At 41.7% G+C, this 19378-nt stretch overlaps 1 protein-coding gene across 5 annotated transcripts in view; it reads right to left on the reverse strand.

The window, feature by feature from the left end:
* adgrb2 (adhesion G protein-coupled receptor B2) overlaps positions 1-19378 on the reverse strand; it is a 231648-nt gene that overhangs the window by 48974 nt on the left and 163296 nt on the right. For all 5 annotated transcript variants that reach the window (XM_061058960.1, XM_061058964.1, XM_061058962.1 and 2 more), the window contains exons 16-17: positions 12880-13006; positions 364-467 (exon numbers count right to left, since the gene is read on the reverse strand). In XM_061058960.1, coding sequence (XP_060914943.1) covers positions 364-467; positions 12880-13006 — 231 coding nt within the window. The remainder of the gene's footprint in view (positions 1-363; positions 468-12879; positions 13007-19378) is intronic.

The raw sequence follows: 19378 nt of genomic DNA on the forward strand, positions 1-19378 counted from the left end.
CGAGAGACGGCCACAGAGACAAAGAGAGAGAGAGAGAGAGGACAGACATGTGCGATAAGTGTTAATGACAGATTGATGGTCTGATCTTTCTGGACATTACCGAGCCATTAGTTTCATTTCGCCATCTGTCATGTGTGTTACCAAAAATCTAATCACCACCCCCTACTGCATGCAGTTGAACCATTTGTCTCTTATTAAGGCCTCATTGGGAGTGTTGGCACAGCAGAGGACACACATAAATTGCACTTTTTTTATGTACTGGCAGAAGCCCCGAGCAGTGAGGAAAAAAAATCACTGCTGCCTGCTAAAGGGGGGGACATATAAGGGCAGACATGACATCATCAAGGAAGCGTGTGCACGTACCTCCAAAAGGCAGCGTAGATGAGCAGCAGGATGAGCAGAGCAGTGCAGGAGACGCCACAGCCCACCATGAGGGGCACAGAGGGCATGCTGGTAGGACCCATGTCCTGTAGAGAGGACAAATGAAAGGAGGGATAGAAAAAATGAGAATGGATTCATAATATTTACTGCAAGTCACTTTTTCCGTCAAAGCTAGACAAAGCCTTTTTTAATTACAACAAAAAAACAAAAAAAACAAGAGAAATGACAGTCAGATCATCTTAAGCTTCTGTCATGTGAAATGTTTCAAAGGGAAATATGCGGGGAGATAAAATAAGAAGAGGGCTTTAAATCAAATCAGAGTGGATGAGATCACTCAAAGTGCTTGGTCTGTGTTCTGCCAATTGAAATCCAAGCAAACGACTCCCGCTATGATATCACTTTGCAAGTTACCACGTACTACAAGCTACAAACAGTCATCTGCAGCTGCTGTATATGATGGGGAAGGATTAGCTTCTGGCCCCCGGATCTCGTTTGATTGAATGAACTGACGCTGCCCTGCTATGCTACGAGATCACACACAGTGGCCATAGGGTCACGATTGGCTTACAGCGACGCCACTGCAGACCTCCAAAGTCATGCACAGGCATTGTGTCGCTTCACAATTGCAAAAAAAAAAGCGAGACAATGTCATTCCAATGTAGGCTTAACACATGTGTAATGTAATGTACCATGTCATACACAGTCATACATCCCCCTCCCCCCCCTGAGAAAGAATAAGAATTCATCGCTTTCCATTGGATCTCATCGTATACAGCTGTTTCCTTGTGTCTTTTGAAAGCTAGCAGACAACAGAAAATTGTTTTACAGTTTAAGCTTCTGTTCTGCTGGCACTTGAGGCTTGTTACTGGATGTATTTGAATTGTTGCTAGTAGTCCTTCCTCTTGAATTTGATGTCTTACACGCTGCATGTTGCTGATCTTTACCAGAGACTGTCCAAGACTACCACACTGCCAACATTTTCTTTCACGTTTGACCCAAAAAGTGTCTTATTCTGCCAAAATAAAAATAAAAACATCTGTGCATCATGTTTTTTGTAAGCACTTTGTTAGAATTTGGCACTTGGCAGCATAGTATGGTGGTGATTTTTTTCCCCCTTGTTGGTGTGGTTTACAGATAGATACATAGATGTCTCACTGGGAGTTAGAATCACTAAAAGTCTTTTTTTTTTTAATTTGCCTAGATTGAAGTAGCTGTTATTGGCACATTTCCTGCTTACATAATCCATCAACTCTAGCACTTTGTTAAATGTAATCCCTTTGATAGCCCCTGTTAATAACTTTCTACTAATTGTATGCAATTACCTTTAATTCAAATCATAAAAGTCTGCTGGATGCAGCAGGATAATGTCACGTAATTACACTTATCTGAAAGATGCTGCTTGCCAGGAGTATGTTGTCCAATTTAATGTTGCATGTTTGCAACTTTTCTAGAATCATTCCTCGCCATTATCATTAAAGCTTCAATTTACTATTATTTAAAGGGCACATTAATATCCTTTTCCAAGAAACAAATGGACTCCCATGGACGGGAAAGTGCACTAATATCGCTGTGAGCCTGTTTTACGCTCTTTCTATAATTTCACATGTAAAAAGGGTAAAAGCACAAGACCACGGCGCATAATTAAACGATTTAGGGTGTGATGTACAGTGCACCTCTGCTTTGCCTCTCTCCTGAGGAGTGCCTTTGAAAGGATGAGGAACAGACAAATGAAGCTGCGGTGAGAGCATGCCCCCCACCGCGTCCCAAATGGGCTAAATGTTGGCCTGCTTTTAAGTTCTCAATCACACAATTTACCTCAATTTACCTCCTAGAGTGGCCAGCCTTCTCTTTTATCCCAAACATTAATCACTGCACTCACACACACACACACGCACACACACACACACGCACACACTGCACAAGGTGTCTTCTGTGAACAAAGTACATACCCACACACAAAGGCACGTCCAAGAAGATGCCAAAAGTAATTGAAAGGCAGTGTTTAAGATGTGTGTGCGTCTTCTCAAGATGAGCACAAGGCAGAGGAGGGAAACCAAAAACCGAGGGGACTTTAGGAAGGAGTAAAGAAAGAAAAAGAAAAAAAGGAGGAGGAGATGATTCAGCGAGAGATAGAGTGGGAAGAGTCGAAGACAACTAAGAGAAAGCAGAGTGTCGGAGGAGGAATCTAGGGGAAAGAAGAAAACGAGGGAGAGCCAAAGCTTTTTCCCTGGCCCATCAAAGGGAGCCAATTTCTCCAGAGGAAGGTGAAATAGGCTGGAATACCAATACTGCACACACACACACGCACACACACGCACACGCACAAACTGACAAACACTTGAGGGAAAAATGGAGGTGAGGCATAATCAGAAACGCTTCACGAAAAAAAGAGTGAAAGAGGGGATATGACAGGCATCTGATTCAAGAAAAAAGAGCAGGCCCTTGAGGGGAGTGCGAGGCAACAGAGTCGGTGTGTTTGATATTATGTAGAGGGGAAGGTCAAAAGATATGCAGGCCTTTGTGTGTTTTTTGAGATATGACGGATCAAACATGCATGATGCAGGAGTGAAAACAGGCACACATGTACAAACACACACATAAACACACTTACACAGGCCTGTTGAATTTCCTCTTCTCTCCTCTGCCTCTTTTACTTGGTCTTAAACTAGGCAGCTATAATGGAATACATCAGACGTATTCACTAAATATACATCCACACATTGTCCCCTAAGCTCTTTATTGTGTCAATTTGTCTAACAGCGTTCCCTTAATTGGTGTGATTAGGTTATGTGCGCGTGTGATAAGATAAGGCGTCTAATTTCATAATGTGGAAGGATGCAGCAAATGAAAAAAAGTAAGGGAAACACCCACGCAAACAAACACACACAGTTAGGCCCTTAGGCTACAGTGTCACAGAAATGCCCTGCTTTAGATAGATACAGTAATATTTTGTTGCTGTTAGAGAGGATATGTGCCTGTGTTAAATGTGTGTGTGTGTGTGTGTGTGTGTGTTTGTGTCTGAGAAGAGAGCAGCTACAGATTAGGGAGAGTGTGCTGAGGCTCTGTGCTGTATATGGCCAGGCTCCCCTGGGCAGCTTGGCTACCATGTGATGGAGAAGATAGCTATTTTCAGCTCAGCAAGTTTAACCTACTTATCTCCTCTCACTGGCACCCCTCCTCCCTGCACTCCTACCTATCCTCCCTCTCTGTCTCTCCCTCTGTGTGTGTGTGTCTCCCATTCTTCCCACACTAGCCTAAGCTCTTACTAACGTCTCAGCAGTGGGTCCGTCTGATTCTGTTCTTCACTACACCATGTCCACCTGTGCTTTACTATTTCTACTACTTCTCAATTAATTTATACTACATAAAAATGTACAGTCTGGTGCACTTGTAACCCGTACATGCATCCTCAGAATAGAATATTACAGGTTACTGAGTGTGTATGTTTGTGTACAATAGAACAGTCCAAAACAGACTGGAGAATTGCTACGTCACAGGGGCGCGTTCACACTAGGTAATCCGTACCGTGCCCCAAGCACGCGTCACCCTCAAAGTCCAGTTCGTTTGACTAGTGTGAGTGCTCTGATCCGTGCTCAAGCTCGGTACACTTCCTTGGCCATGGCACGCTAGGAAGAGGTGTGCTTCGGCATGGAGCAGTTCACGCACGAGCACGAGCACAAAACGTGTACAGCCTTCCATAATCGAGAAATCCAAGAGTGTTATGGCTGTACATGAAAAGACTCAAAATGAGCCACAAAGTCAGTGAAGTAGCTGGCTTGTTTCAGTGTTTTACTTAGATGTGTGGACGCAGGCTCAAATAAAAAAAAATAAAAAATCAAATTTTGAGTAAGTCTGTCTTGTTAACTGAGCACTCTTCATGATCACGTGCAGCCATGCATGTGTTTTATTGAGACGTTATTTAGGCTACAAGAGGTAACCATGCTCAGGCCCGGTTAGTCCTGGAGCAGTGTGAGTGCAGGCCAGCAGGGGGATGGGGAGGGGGGACAATCGGTACGTGACAAACTGGGCCTAGTGTAAGTGCACGCAGAGTTAAAGCTTAAATAAGTCGCTTGAGCAGTGCTTATACGTAACTTTAGTTCTTTAAGATTCTGAAAAGCAACCCAAAAATCTTGCCTTTGCTGTAACACCTTTTGTAACTGTTACAGAATTGATTCATGCTAAGGTTTGGTTGGTGAGGGGACTGATTTTGTAAACAGCTAGAGTCTAAGCCTACCATCATGCTAGAGGCTGATGAGTTGCACTGGGGTTAGTACCATAAACTGGAGGATCATGTTAGCTTAGTCACAATGACACAACAAAAATGACACACAGATTTTGTGGGATCCATGTTTACCTGTTAAACATATTTAAGCATACCATTTGATAAGTAGCATTATGAGTGCAAAGAATACAGGCCTATGATAATTATACATTCTTCAGGTTTTTGGTAGCAAAACAAAATATAGCAGTAGAAACAGTTAGAATCACTTTTATTGTTTTAACAATTGACAAACTGACTATGTGAAAGGATTTGGTCAACTAACGCCACAGATAGGCTTATTGCTATCCAATGTTCAAGTTGCCCTCTTATCAGTTCTTGTTTTGGTTTTAACGTCCTGCTCTGTTTGGTGAATTAAACAGCTCTGTTCCATCGAGTTCCATGGGAGCCTTTTCTAAAATCTGGTCAGGAACTACAGATGGAAATTAATGTAGCCTCTGTTTCCTAACTCTGGCATATTTTGAGAAATGTTGATGAGTATGCACTGTCCCTTTTTAAAATACAAATAGAAAAGAAAACAGACAAATAAACATTGTGTGTTATCTGTCCTGGACCAATTGAAGTTTTTTTTATTTAACCAGAAGCAAGTATCAAATGTAGCATCCAGGAGCTTAACTTCCAGACGTTCCCATCAGGAGTTCCATGAGGAGTTTACTTGTTTCTGTTTACCCCAATGAGTCCAAAATAAAAATAGTTGCAGGTTTAAGTATTGGGAAAAGTGTTGTGATTGGTACGATGCCATCAACTGGTCAAAATTACATAGTTTTTTGGCAAACCCAGCCACAACTAAGTCTTGCCAAACAGATTTTCTGAGGTAACCCAATATCATGTCACGAGCTTCATTGCCTCTTAGTCAGTAGACCTAACTCTCCCAGCCCTTGAAGCTGCAAATAGTTTTGGTCACTTCAGGTTTTTTTTTACACACACCTCCAATGTTGTCACTTTTCTTGTGAAGCTAGTCTCTGGCTGTGAATACCCTGAATACAATCTGCGCAAATGTGTGGGTATTCAGTACCGCTCATGACACTTATTTTTTATTTTTATTTGTCTCATACTCCCCTGATAAATTCTGTTCCCCTCGTGAAATGCTGAAAAACTTCAAAAAATAATGGTAATTTGAAAATTCAAGCAATGTGTTTTTGCACCCACACAAGTTTAAGCATACACGCTAGTACACACACACAGCTTGTGCCACTGCAGAGCCTTAAAGCTCTACATCTTGCTAATAGAGTGTTCCTGCCCGTTTTGCTGTCATGGCACTAGGTAAATATTGCCTGCGATATGCTTCAGCTGAATCAATTCATCCGACCCCGGAGGGTTCACCTTGACAGGCTCTGGCTTCAGTGGCCTCAAGACAAACCATAACTCTCCTGTCAGTGTGTGACAACCTGAAGGGCTGACATAGTGACTTAAAATGTAAAGTCATCATATCAAGGGCTGGGTCCTGTCCTGAGGAATTTTAATACATACTATTTGAAGTCTCTACTGCTTATGGCGGCAAAACCTACAGCTCAGTAACAAAGTCCTAGAGCCACATGGAGTTCAAATTTAAATCCAATAGCACTTCCTTTAAGGATTCTATCAAAAATATATTGATGCAATCAGAGTTCCATTAAAAAAGGCTGTCTTGGTTCACAAAAACACTATCAGATTTTGAAATGAGGTTATCAAAAGGGCTAATTTCTGTACAAATACTTTTTAGACAAAAATTGCTTTCCACGTAAGTTAAAAAAAAAATGCCACCACAGCCAAAACAAACCCTTTTGTACTTAATTTTTTAAAATATGCCATTATCTTTCCTGGCCACACCCACGCTCAGCTATTATGCCTCCCAAGCCAGCGACAAATAAATAATTTCACCTGTTTACTCTCTCATCATCTCCCGTGTCACTGACTCACCTTCAATTAATTCGACAAGGGATCCGAGGAATCTAATGTGATTCATGAGTCCCCCTCATAAATTTTAGCGGCCCTCATGCTTTAATTGCAGTTGACAAGCGCAACATATTTGCATACTGTAACCTTGTAGTCAGGCTTTATCTAGGGCAGGCCTTGTTTTTCTTTCGGGAACACACTCTCTCCAGTTAAGTCATAATGAGTTAAAAATATGAGCTGCCATGTTGAGGCACCTCCATCATATCTGCCATCACTCCAAAGTCAAGCAGCTTCTTTGGCCAGTAATGAACTTCATGATACAAGCTCAACTAAACACAATAAATTCAGTTAGACCTGATGGGGCCTAGTGAGCCTAGATGCTTATTGCTTACGGAAAAAATGATTGCTAATGTCAGACATGTATGAGCAGTCTGTTCTCAGGCAAGCGCAGAAACTGTTGTCCGACCGGTCTCACATCCTCCACTCTGAGTACGAGCTCATTCCATCTGGCAGAAGATGAAGAGTCCTCCTATGCAAACTGAACTGTTTTAAAAACCTGTTTGTGCCCAACTCTATAAATTTGGAATAACATTAAGGCTATGCCGTATGTTCACTTCGGTTCGTTACGGTACCCATTTATTGGTGTTTCCACCAATAAAAGTTGGGAATGGTACCAAAATAAGAGATTCGTACCATCCTACGTTTTTTGTACCTTTCTGTTGGGTTGCCAAGGGTACCGATCCTACCCTAAAGGTTCCCTTGTTTACTGTTTCCCTGTTCTTCTTGAACGTTTAACTTAATTAATAGCGGGCTACACTGTGTTGGGCTGCTATGATGTCACACTATTACATAGCTGACACGGCTATTTCCATCTGGCTTACACTCCGCTTACCAAATAAGGGTTAGCTGTGGAAACCCAAAGTTCAGGGTTTACAGTACCGAACTGTACCAAACTGTACTGAACCAAACCAGACTTAGATTATTTTTTTAAACTTCATCTTTAAAACAGACAGTGGCTTATATCTGATTTATGGCAATGCACAGTCTCTACTTCTTTTTATTTCTCATCCTTTTCCGCTCCCCCTCTTAGCCCATGTGTGCATTCACTTCCTGGTTTGTGCACTCATCCAGACTGACCTGATCAAGGTCTCAGGTGCTGTTTGAACCACTGACATTTCTGTTCTCATTTCTGGTTACCTGCTTAAGTAAGCACAAGCCATGAATCCAACTGTAGCTGTGAAAAGCGAGTTGAAGAGTGGCACTTGAAAAGCGTAATTAAATTCAACACCGCTAGCATAGCAGCCTTATCTGCTAACAATAGTGAGGCGAAGAGGTAAAACTGGCTTTATTAACTTAAAATGTTAAACAGATTTTGTTTTATAAAGCCAATTGCTCCTTTAAAGTCCAAATCCCATGATCCCTGTATGAGAACTGTTGAGGCAATGAGTCCAGATGTATCCACAGGGTTTGTATTCCCACTGCAGTCATTTTAGGAATTAAGTGGTTTGGTTTATTGTTTGGCTCTGTGAACTCACTCAAACCCATCCTCTTTCTCTACCTCTCTCTTTCCCCTGTTTCTCTAAAGTAACAACCTCTGCCTTGTGCCTGATAGAAGGTCTAACTATAGACACACACACACAAACACACACAGGCAGCAGGATACTCACACAGACACACACACTGAAATCTCAGAGGCTATAGAAAGTAAACAGGATTAACTGGCTATCCCTCGCTCCACTGTAAACGGCCTGTAATGGCAGCACCGCTTCTAAATCCTTCCCCCACCACCACCACCACCCTCCACCCCCCTCCATCCCTCCCCTCCCTTCCCTTTTCTATTAAACATGGAGGTTAATCCTCAGCCCTCCTTGTCCCTAGCGCCGTGGCCTGGGATAAGCTGTCAGAGCTGGGCTGCTGATACTCAGCTCTGCTCCAGCAGCCACACAGGCTGGACGCGGCATACGAATGTGTCTTTTGATCAAAAGTTTCTTTGCATGCCGACCTGTTATGCACGCACAGAAACGTCGTCGTCCATGTTGGCATGTCTGGATGTGGCTGTTTTTTTTTTTATGCCAAATTCAATCCGTCGCTCCCTCCCTCCCTATACACAGTCCAATCTCCTGCTGAAACAAAATCCAACTCTAAAGGACCCTGAAGCTACAAAGTGCACTCAGCATTGGCCACAACAGCTCATGACTGAGAGCCACGGTCACGAACACACTGACCCATATCCCCCAGGCCTCTTCATCAAGTCTAATGGTGGCACCAGAGGCTGACTGGTGAATCAGTAATGACTAACCCACTTTTTACAAATGCAACAAATGTAAAAAAAAAAAAAAAAAAGTCAATGTGTTTCCTGTTTTTCTACACACGTCTGACATGCTTGCAGCAGTGATGGTAAAGTCAATATTGTTCAGTCGGAAGAGGAGTCACAGGAGCCAGAAATAGCGAGGGGAATGACCCTTTCACCTTAAAGGTCGCAGCCGTTGCCGTTTTCCATATAATAGAGAATTAACATTTCCCCCAGTTCTTTAATAGGTTCCAGACCCCTGTGAAGTAATTCAAGCTTTGAGGGACAAAATAATGAATAACTGCGGTTACTCTACTGAAGGCAATCACCTTATTTTGACCCTCTTTACATTTAATAAAAATAGGAAAGGGGGGTGGAGTTATCCAGGGGAAATGGAGAAGGGAATAAAATGACAACTGTTACAATTCATCCGAGGATTAAATATCATGTAGCTATCAAGCATTTTGGGTAAAAAAAACCAAAAAAAAAAACCTTTAGCATTGGGAAGGGCATCCAAAAGTTACAGCATCAGTTAGTGACTCACTGAGTCATCTCGCCCTCTCAGCTGTGTCACCGGGGACACCAGCAAGTTTCATCTTGGCTTATCCAAATTTGGATGGATTAAATTACTTGATCCACCCGAATGGAAGTCCACAGCAGCTGTAACCCGAATGACCCATCCCAGTACGATCCCCTTTAAGCTTTGTGGAACCTTTAACATCCTCATAATACCCCTGGTGTGCGGCCTATGTGGCACTGTTCAAGTATACTTTCTGTCTTCAAAGAAATCCCTCCAGCAAGCGCTGGCTGCAGAGGTGCCTCTGTTTAAAAAGCACTTCTTTTCTTTTTTTTTATTTTGCATTTAAAAAAAGAGTCAAATGTGTCCAAGCAGCCTCAGCATCTGGACATCAAAGATGTGCTTGTGAATTTCCGATGACAGTTAAAGCACTTTTAAATGAATCAAGCCTAACTTTAAGAGACACGGTGCTGGGGGAAAAAAAAAGTGAGCATATGGTGAAAAACTGGCTATTATATAAAAATATAATGACAGTTGTAAAGTTGGAGGAACTTTTTCTGGCACGCTTGGTTTCTACAAGGGAAAGTTTTAATCATATCCTCATGACACTGTTAAGTATTTAACAGTTCCATGCTGTATGAAAGCCTTAAAGAAGGGAAATAATGGCACCAGAAAAAAAAATGCTGCTTCTTTGACATATGCGGCCGAACGCTCTTTGTTTTCTTTTGACAGCTGTAAAGTCCTCCATTATTCATAATGTATTAATTATCAAAGCAATCTGTCCAACAACACAACGTGGGATACTGAAATCTACTGTGCAACACTCTTGTAATATCTTTCTGTTAATACCGCCCTTTTGTACATATTGCTTATTTCCTTCAACCTTCTGCACACTGTACATAGCTTGTTCTTTCATAACATGCCCTTGGTTCACAGCTTTATTTAACACTCTTGTACTCATTGCTTGATCTCTTAATTACGCTCCTTATTGTATTCATGTTTTCTATTCTTATATTCCTTCTACGATGTGTTGTGTGTAAGAGCAACTGTAACGACTCGATTTCCCCTGGGGGATAAATAAAGTATTTCTGATGCTGACAACTAAAACAGATAAAAACTCTAGACATGAAACAAACTCTACCTCTGAGTGTGGTGCAGAAGTGTGCAGAAGCTGGGTCTGGATATTCTGGTGACGGTGCCAGATGCTGATGGGTATTACGGTGTGTAGAAACCATTACACAGTGGATGGATGTATTATCCAATGATCTCAGAGAAACATCATTTATTTCGAAACATTTTTAGTTGGGAATAATGGTGCATTCATGTGGTGTCGGACACATAGGTAAAACCAGTTGTATAATGCACATTGTCGAAGTCAAACAATGCACCACCAAATTTGAAGGGGTCTACAAATCTAAGCAATAAACTTTTGTTACAAATCTCTCACTGAAAAACATCTCTGTGGCTTTAAATCTATTCATTTACCAGTCAAACCGTTCGTATTATAGTAATTCAATCCCAAAAGGACACTTGCTCACGTAGGAACAACAACTCGGGAAAGAATCAGTTGCCCGACATCCCGACTTGACGTCAGAATCGTCATCACATTAGGGCCGAAATATATATTTTTTAATGTTAGCATACATTTTTATTCACATTCCAAACATCTTCAACGCATTTGCTGTTGTTACAACATTCCGACTTTCTCAACTGAAATCTTGTGAACACACTGAACGACTTCCCAACTCGGAAACTTGGACCACCCAAGCAATCACATGAATGCAGCATTACTTCTTGTGCAACCAGCAGCCAACAAGTTTCATTTATACTCCATTAGACCTCACCATTAAGGTTCGTCTTTAATTACAAAACTGTAAGACGGCATAAAACAAAGCCAGAATAAAGATGAAGAGAACATACTGTAAAGTAACAAAGCCACAGCGCCTTCTTTATGACCTGTTTATGACAAGAAGAAGATATACTTTATTAATCCCACGAGGGAATATTCAGTTTCACACTCTGTTGCTGAACATGCTACACACACATAGGTTGAAATACACACACATGCACAAACAGGATCCTATGGACATGAACAAATGTCGAGATGTCAGAGTGAGGGGGCTGCCCACAGTGAGCACTCCTGAGCTGGTTGGGGGATTTTGGCGCCTTGCTCAAGGGCACCTTCGGTAGTGCTCAGGAAGGGGACTCATTCTTAACTGAAGTTTGTGGCGAAATGGAAAATCAGAGGAACCTTGAGTTTTATATGGAAGCACTGTTTTACTCTGAAAAGGTTACACAGGGATAGATGTCCGCACAGGCCTGCAGCTCTTTATCTCAGCGACACTGCTTGTTAATGTATTATTACTTAGCACAGACAACATATCCCTCCCATCTCTCTGCCCCACTCTGTCTTGCTCTCGCTTTCCGCCAGCTGAGACCAGTCTGCCTTTTCCTTCTGTTTGGTTGAACATTTCCTCCCAGAAAATCCGCCGTTCTTCACAATCACTTCCCATTTGTGTGACACCTGGAGTTACCCTCCAGTGCTTACCAGGGATCTGCTTTACTGGCTCCATTTTCTAAAACCAAAGACAATCACACAGACACACACTCACAGGAACAAGCACACAAAACTTCTACAGAGTCCTGTGCGTGAAAACAAACTGCAGCTCCTTTCACGCCCTCATTATTTAACCGCTGTCCTTGTGGGCATTAAGTGCAGAGTAAGCATTGAGGAAATCTAGCAGACAAGCTAAAAGGGAAGGTTTTACGACCATCACAGTCAAGGAGAATAAAGCGAGGAGTGAAGGTGTTAATAAGATGAAAAGGAGAGTGAAAGATGTGTAAAAAAGCAACAAGTCAAGGAGGAGGAGAGTAAGACGTTGATGCGATGGCAAACCAGTGGATGGAAAAACGGGAACAGGAACAGTAAATGAGTTAAAGTCTGACAGACGAGGACGAGGCTGTTAAGAGGAAAAGGTGGACTAAGAGCTGTCGGGTCATCAGATGTCCATTAGCGCCATTCGGGAGAATGGGTCAATGTTTCCGAACAGGCATTATTACCGTGCACCGCTCTAAAGCCGCCTTTAATCATGTCAAACACACACTGCGAGCCCGCGTGGACTATTTATAGGAGCGCAGGTTATGTGCTGCAGGCAGAAAAAAATCACACGCAGACACAAAAACAAAATCCCTTCCTATCTTTTGATTGAAGTCACTCGCCGAACATCCCGACCTCCTGTAAGTTAAAAGCTGAACAAGACAAAAGGAGCTTAATGCGGAGAGTGACAGCCGATCAGCGTATAATTAGACAAGCAAAGAGACGCCGGCACAAACAAAGTTGGAAGTGACAGCGCTCTTCAGTCGGCAGCTGTTTTTCTTTCTTGCCGAGTGGTGCAGGTAAAGTAAGCAATCTTCCCAGCAACACTACAGAAAACAACGCACCTATACCGGTCCAGTCATCAGCCATCCTGACCCGCTCCATAGTACGAGTTACCTTGTTGCCCACAGAGTTCATCAGGCTGTGCATAAGTGACTCACCGGGTCTTTAGCTTGCTGCGTTAACAGGGCGTAGGTGGAAATCCTGCTGCACCGGCATTTGGTGTGGACAGTGGTGGACGTTTGCGTTTCGCAGCCTTCTGTGCCCCAGTTTTCTGCGCCAGCTTCCCTGGAGGAGGAGGTGGGGGAGAAAGGGGATGGAGTGGAGGGGGGTGCACAGGGGACATAAGCAGCATCTGTGAGACAATTACGCACTACAAACTTGTCACATGACTAAACACGCATTAAAGAAGTTCCATCTCAAAAGGGGGATTAAACGAGGTACAAGATTTAGAGCTATTGGGCCTACCAGATGTTCTAATAAATAATATTCTTTTTTTTTCACCCACTTAAACGGTTTTCAAGAAGATTTTGATGTTCAACACAGTTTTCTCATCTTGGATTTGTTCTGAGGTTGGAACAAACAAACATTCAACAGCGTACTGGTGCACACTGGAGTGCTGATGTGCTTCTGCAAAATGTTGGTTATTGTGGGTTTTTTTATGGTTCTGCATGCTATTTAAGCTCCTCTTATCTCTGCTGATTGTGTCATGTAAAATGTACAAGCAGTGTTTTAGTGCCCCCCCCCTCCTCACAAATCTCATCCTTCTTTTAACCTTTAAATGATTCCCTCATTGAGAAGCTTTGCTGTGGAAAAAAACAAATCTGTTTTGGCAGCATGATGTTAATCACTCTGTCTTTGACACCTGCCCCTCCAAAGCAGTTTCAGTTATCCAAATTAACTATATTTAAAAAGTGTGTCTTTATTCTGATGGGCTGGTTGGCCTTTGTGGCTCGTATAGAGGAGCTTATATTCATTTTAATCTGTTTCATTTACAACTAAAAAAAAAAGCCTCACAGGGGCTTTAAAATACAACAAAACATGATTAAAATGTCGTTAACTTTCATTTAAACTACACAATGTTTGTTCTAAACTGCAAAAGTGAATGTTAAATCTAAAATAAATGACAAGCACTCTGGTTGTAATTTAAAAAATTATGAAAAGAGATCACATATTCGCAACAGCAATGAGAACAACAAACACGATGTTGAAATGACAAATCTTTCATGTTGCATTTTTTATTTTATTTTTTACAGCTTTTCAGAAGAATTGTACTTTGAAATCACATTATTTCTCAAGTCTGTTTTCTGTGTCTGGCCTTTGCTTCGTATCAGATTTGAAACCATAACATTTTATTTCATCTGATGGCGTCCTTTAACTCTGATGACATGCGGTAGCTCTTCTCTTGTAAAATAAATCAGCCTGTTTGTTGTTCCAATCCCACCAGCGCTTCCATCCTGCATTCCCTTCTTCTTTCCACTTCTCTTTTCGACTCTGTGTGCTTGCCTTGCAGTCTCGTGCCCTTTTATGGCCGTTGAGCCAATATTGAAAAAAAACTGGCACAAGCTAACGCCCAAGCAAATGGCATTCATCAATTAGAGAATTAAAAGTACAAACAATTCCTTGGAATTTTCTTTAAAACTAAAACTAAAAAAAAAAAAAGAATCTATGTAAGGTATTGGTGAATGCTGCCCATTCCTCACTTTAAATCTCACCAGATTCACTCCTCTCTACAGGTTTAAGATGCAGAGATCACCACTCACACACCCCGACAGGCTCATTTATTCTGCTGCCAATGTCAACCTCTCTTCTTCCTGAGTCCGTATTTAGCACCGTTAAACACTCTCTTTCTCATCTTTTCTTTCTTTTCTTCCATCTCCCTTTTCCTGGAAGAACACTCTTGGAGCCTCAGCTAACACCAAACAAAGACCAATGCGGCTTAAACGCTGGATGGGGGATTATTCAGCACTAAATGGTCAATTGCCTTGACACGCAACACGTAACTGAGGAAGGAACAGAGTGCCAAGGAGCCCATACAATAGAGCCTTGAAAGTTTTATTGTTCGACATCTTTCTTCTTCCCCTTTATTTTTCCCCAACCGTTCTTCCACGTCCCGCTGAATGCATTAAATCGGAGGTTGAGTGAGGAGGTCAATCAATACGATTCTAAATGAACTAATTACTCCAGCAGCTCACACTACACATTAACCTTACATTTAACCCGGGACATCCTTCTATCCTAGCCACCAGAGACGGGGGGGGGGGGGGGGGGGGGGAGGCTGAAAGATACAGCTGTAGAGATGCTCCGATTGGGTCAAGAAGGTCAACTTCACGAGTGGCGGACAAAAATGCGGCAAGAAACACCAACTTTTTTAAATTAGCACTGTGATCCAACATGAGTGCACTCTTTTTTCTGCTGATGGAAAAAAAAAAACAATGTTTCTTTCCTTGTTGTTTCAAGTGGCTGTTACGAGAGAAAAAAAAGAAGCCACATGTCACATACTGTTGCGTACCAATTAGTATTATGTAACACTTGAATTTGAATCTGAGGACATTTGTGGGATGTTTGGTCAAATCTGGAAAATAAACCCACACACAGTGTCGTGATGAAGCAGATTTGTATTTTTTTTTTTCTTTGTGAAACTCCTCATAAATAACACCTACAAATGCTTTTCAAACTTTACTTATGAATATTAATTGCAATATTGGAGCACGAAGGGCATTAGGAATAGTGGATATGGCTTTTCTTTTTTCTTTTGTGAAATCCATGGAAAAGCAGTAAAAAGTGTGATTTGTATGACAAATAGACGTTTTGTCTTGGTGTATAGCCAGGCCAGATTACACAACAACTTCACTATAAAGCCTCTGGGTGCAAGCTTAGGTGCTTCTACTGTAAACCTTCAAGAACTACAAACTAACTTTTCAATGTGGAGACCTCAGGGAGGTATGACAAATGGAGCGCAGCGTAAATTCAAGCAGGAAGACTGGTTATATTCTCTCACACATACATTCCATTTTCTTCATTCAATTTAGCCACTCCCTCCTGACCACTCCCTCCATCTCCCTGCTCTGGTGATCAGCTGATTTTTGGCGTTTACTCTTTCAAGGAATAATGAATGAATGAAACCTTTATTGCCCCTAGGGGAATTTGCCTTGCACAGAGAGCTAAAAAACACAATACAAACAAAAATGTACAGGACAGCACATAAAAACACACTAAAGCATCACATGATTCAATGAGGGATTTCAGCAAGTTAAATAAAGTGCAGAGTGCCGAGTTCATCCTGTATAATCAGCTCTTATTAAGCAGCTGAATACTGCGCGGTACAAAGGATGTAAAGCCTCTTTTAGTCCTCATCCTGGGCATTCTGTACCTGCGCCCTGACTTCAAGAGTTCATACTCTGACCAAAGGGGGTGCAGAGGGTCAGCTGTGATCTTGATGGCTAAATTCACCGGTACCGGTCTGTCAGGAAAGAAATGCTGTACATTTGTTTCCCAGTTATCTTGCTGCCTAGTTTAACAACTTTGTCCAGTTTGTTCTTATTTTGTAAGGACAGTGCTCCTCCCCAACACTGAATACAAAAGGTCAGCACACTTTCAATAAAAGTCTTGTAACATAATTTCAGCATAGTGCTGTCAACATTAAAATCTCTTAGTTTCCTCAAAAAATAGAGGCGCTGTTGAGCCTTTGCATATCTTGCTTTTGTGTTGGTGTTCCATGTCAGTTTGTTGTCAATTATTGTGCCAAGATACTTATACTCTGGTACAATTTCAATTTCTGTGTCCTTCATATTTCCAGGGGAGAGAGATGACTGTCTTCTAAAATCAAGAATCATTTCTTTGGTTTTCTTTGTATTTAAAATCAATGAGTTATCAGAGCACCAGTTGTAAAAGTTGTCTAGCTCAGCTCTGTAATTGGTCTCATCGTCATTTAAAATACCTATCAGAGCAATTGAATTAAACTAACCAGATTCTGCCACAACACCTCTCTCAACCAATCATCCTGCTGCGGTCAAATTTTAAAAACCTCCTTCTGCCACAGTCAGTCTGTCGTTTCAGTCGCTGCGACTTTCCTCCGCCTCAGACACCTCCGTTCCAGCTCAGCAGAGTTCAGATACAGCGTCAGAAACCCACTCCTCATCACATCCTGCATCCTTCTATCACCACCACCACCACCAGTGTCCAACCTCCATAAGGGGGCATCCTATCCTGCTGTTGGCCTCGCTACCCCTCTGAGTGCATGAAGTCATCATGACGGAATCTTCATCGAAAAAGACATTGCATATTTATCGTTTCGTAAACTGTCCATTAAATAACTTTAACTCTTAATTAAGTATCTCCTGATTGAAATGACATCTGTGGATGTTTTCCAACAGAATCAAAATGATATTTTTACATTTTGTTCTTTGCTATTCAAAGTTTTTTTTTTTTTTTTTTTTTAGAGCAGAAGGGCATGTAGTCATTCTCCAGAGAGCTCAGTATGCACTGCTCTTTCACCGCTAATGCTTTGGTGGAGAAAGTAATAACCTCCTCTCAAGCTAATAGTGATGAGCATCCTTAAGATAAGCTGGAGAGTAAATGTACCAGTGTTGACCATACAGCTCTACAGACGGCTCTCTATAGGGATTTGCTTGAGATCTGCACTCAAATCACTCGATGCATAGGAATATGTGGGCTTTGACAGGCAATGTTGTAGAGTATATCAGAGCTACGCTAACACCAGGGAGGCTTCGGTGGCCATTTCTCTTTTTGAGACCTGATAAGCTAGCTCGTTGTTTTGGACATATCTTTTGATATTGTCAGGTTGGCGTGTTTCCTCTGGAGTTGTTCATTGACAGAATCGTGAGACAGACCGTGGATTATTTTACATTCATTCGGCCGAGGTCAGACAGAACAGCGACAGGGCATGAATGGCTGACAAGCTTTTCATGTCAACAGTCCTGCTTAAAATCTGTTAGCAGGATGTTACAGAGCATATCGTCTCCAAAGCAAAAATGTTGATTCTCTTTGAGAAATGTTGATGTTCTAGGCCGAGAAGAAGGTGCACATTCCTTTATGTTTATTTAACTAGAAGTACTTACAATTACTCAAATTAATTAGTGAATTAAACTTGTTCAAAGTTAAAGAGAACTGAACATCTACGTTATCTGTTTCTTTGATATGATTGGACTTAAGAAGGGACAATTTTTTGTTCTGGAACAAAAACTCATTCACTCCAGGGGAGGTGAGATTAATGACACCTGGAGTCAATCTGTCACTGAGTGAAGCTCCTCTCTGCAGAGTTTTATTGTCACATGAGACAAATCCTATGTTAATATTTGACGCAATGCAGTTTAAAAAGGGAAAGCAAATCACATATTTTGGTATCTTTCATCATTTAATGACACTACACGTGAGTGAAATCACTAACCTATCATGTGAAAGTATACGGTTGAGGATCATCGCAGGTATCTTTCTCGACCGAAATAGGTTAGAACTTTAACAATTGCAAGTTTCTCTGCTTTTATTCTAAAGGCTTGACCATGAATCAAGAAGTCTTGCTTGGATGTAACTTGCCCGCTTAGCTTGGCAAAAATCATGAAAAAAAGAACGCTTACAGTAAAAGAGAAAGATGTATCTCTGCATCTTGACTTCAGGAAGAAAAGAAAATGCAGTGATGTTGTTGTTTCTACTGCCGTCAATCAATTAAAGCAAACATACTGTTAAAGAATACACGAACCACCCAGGATTAACGAGACGCACTAAAATATGTCACTCAAGACTAAATATACTTCAGCTCTGACAAGGCCACTCGAACAACGTGAACGGGACGATATATGACGAGAAAGAATCAACATTTATCTTTAAAAAAATATATATATGTGAACATGAAGTGCACACAAACAAGCCAGTCAATTCATAATGTCAGTAATGAGATGGGAGCAGAATTCCCTGATGACAATCATCTGCACAGTGACACTTCAAAGACTGCAGGATCGGAAAACGAGACAGCTTGACAGGTAGCAACACGGTGTGCAGGGCTGTGCTTTTATGTGTCAGTGTGTGTGTGTGTGTGTGTGTGTGTGTGTGTGTGTGTGTGTGTGTGTGTGTGTGTGTGTGTGCGATAAACAAGAATAGATTGACTGACAGATATGTGCACTTGTTACCTTTCATGAGGAAATCACACTTTGAAGTATTTTTTGCCTGCTTTTTGGGTTACATTTACATGTCTTATATAAAAAAAAAAAATTAAAAAAAAACATGTATGAGGAATCCACCGAGCCTGCAGTGATTCTGTCGATGTTACTCGCATACATGAATAGGAAACGTGCGAGCTTTTTCTGTGCGAGCTCCCAGGAGAAGTCAAGTAAAAGGATTTACAAATGGTTCCGTTCACACAAGTAATCCACAGCCACATGGACTGCGACAACACGTGCATTAATGATTGCGCTAAATGCGCAGATAAAGAGGGGAAATGTTGCACGCTGATCCATGCATGTTGCTTGACTTTAGAGTACAGTGGACGGACTTGTGAGAACATGCATGCCAGCCGCTTAACTGCCACAAATCAATCACTTAGCCGTAGAAAGGCGAGCACATGCACGCGCACACATCGAGTAGATGCCAGTCTGGCTGCAAACAGGAAGTTTGGGTAATGAGAAACTGTCTGACAGCTCACAA

The sequence above is a fragment of the Labrus mixtus genome, chromosome 16 (assembly GCF_963584025.1).
Source record: "Labrus mixtus chromosome 16, fLabMix1.1, whole genome shotgun sequence".
In the NCBI taxonomy this organism is placed as follows: domain Eukaryota; kingdom Metazoa; phylum Chordata; class Actinopteri; order Labriformes; family Labridae; genus Labrus; species Labrus mixtus.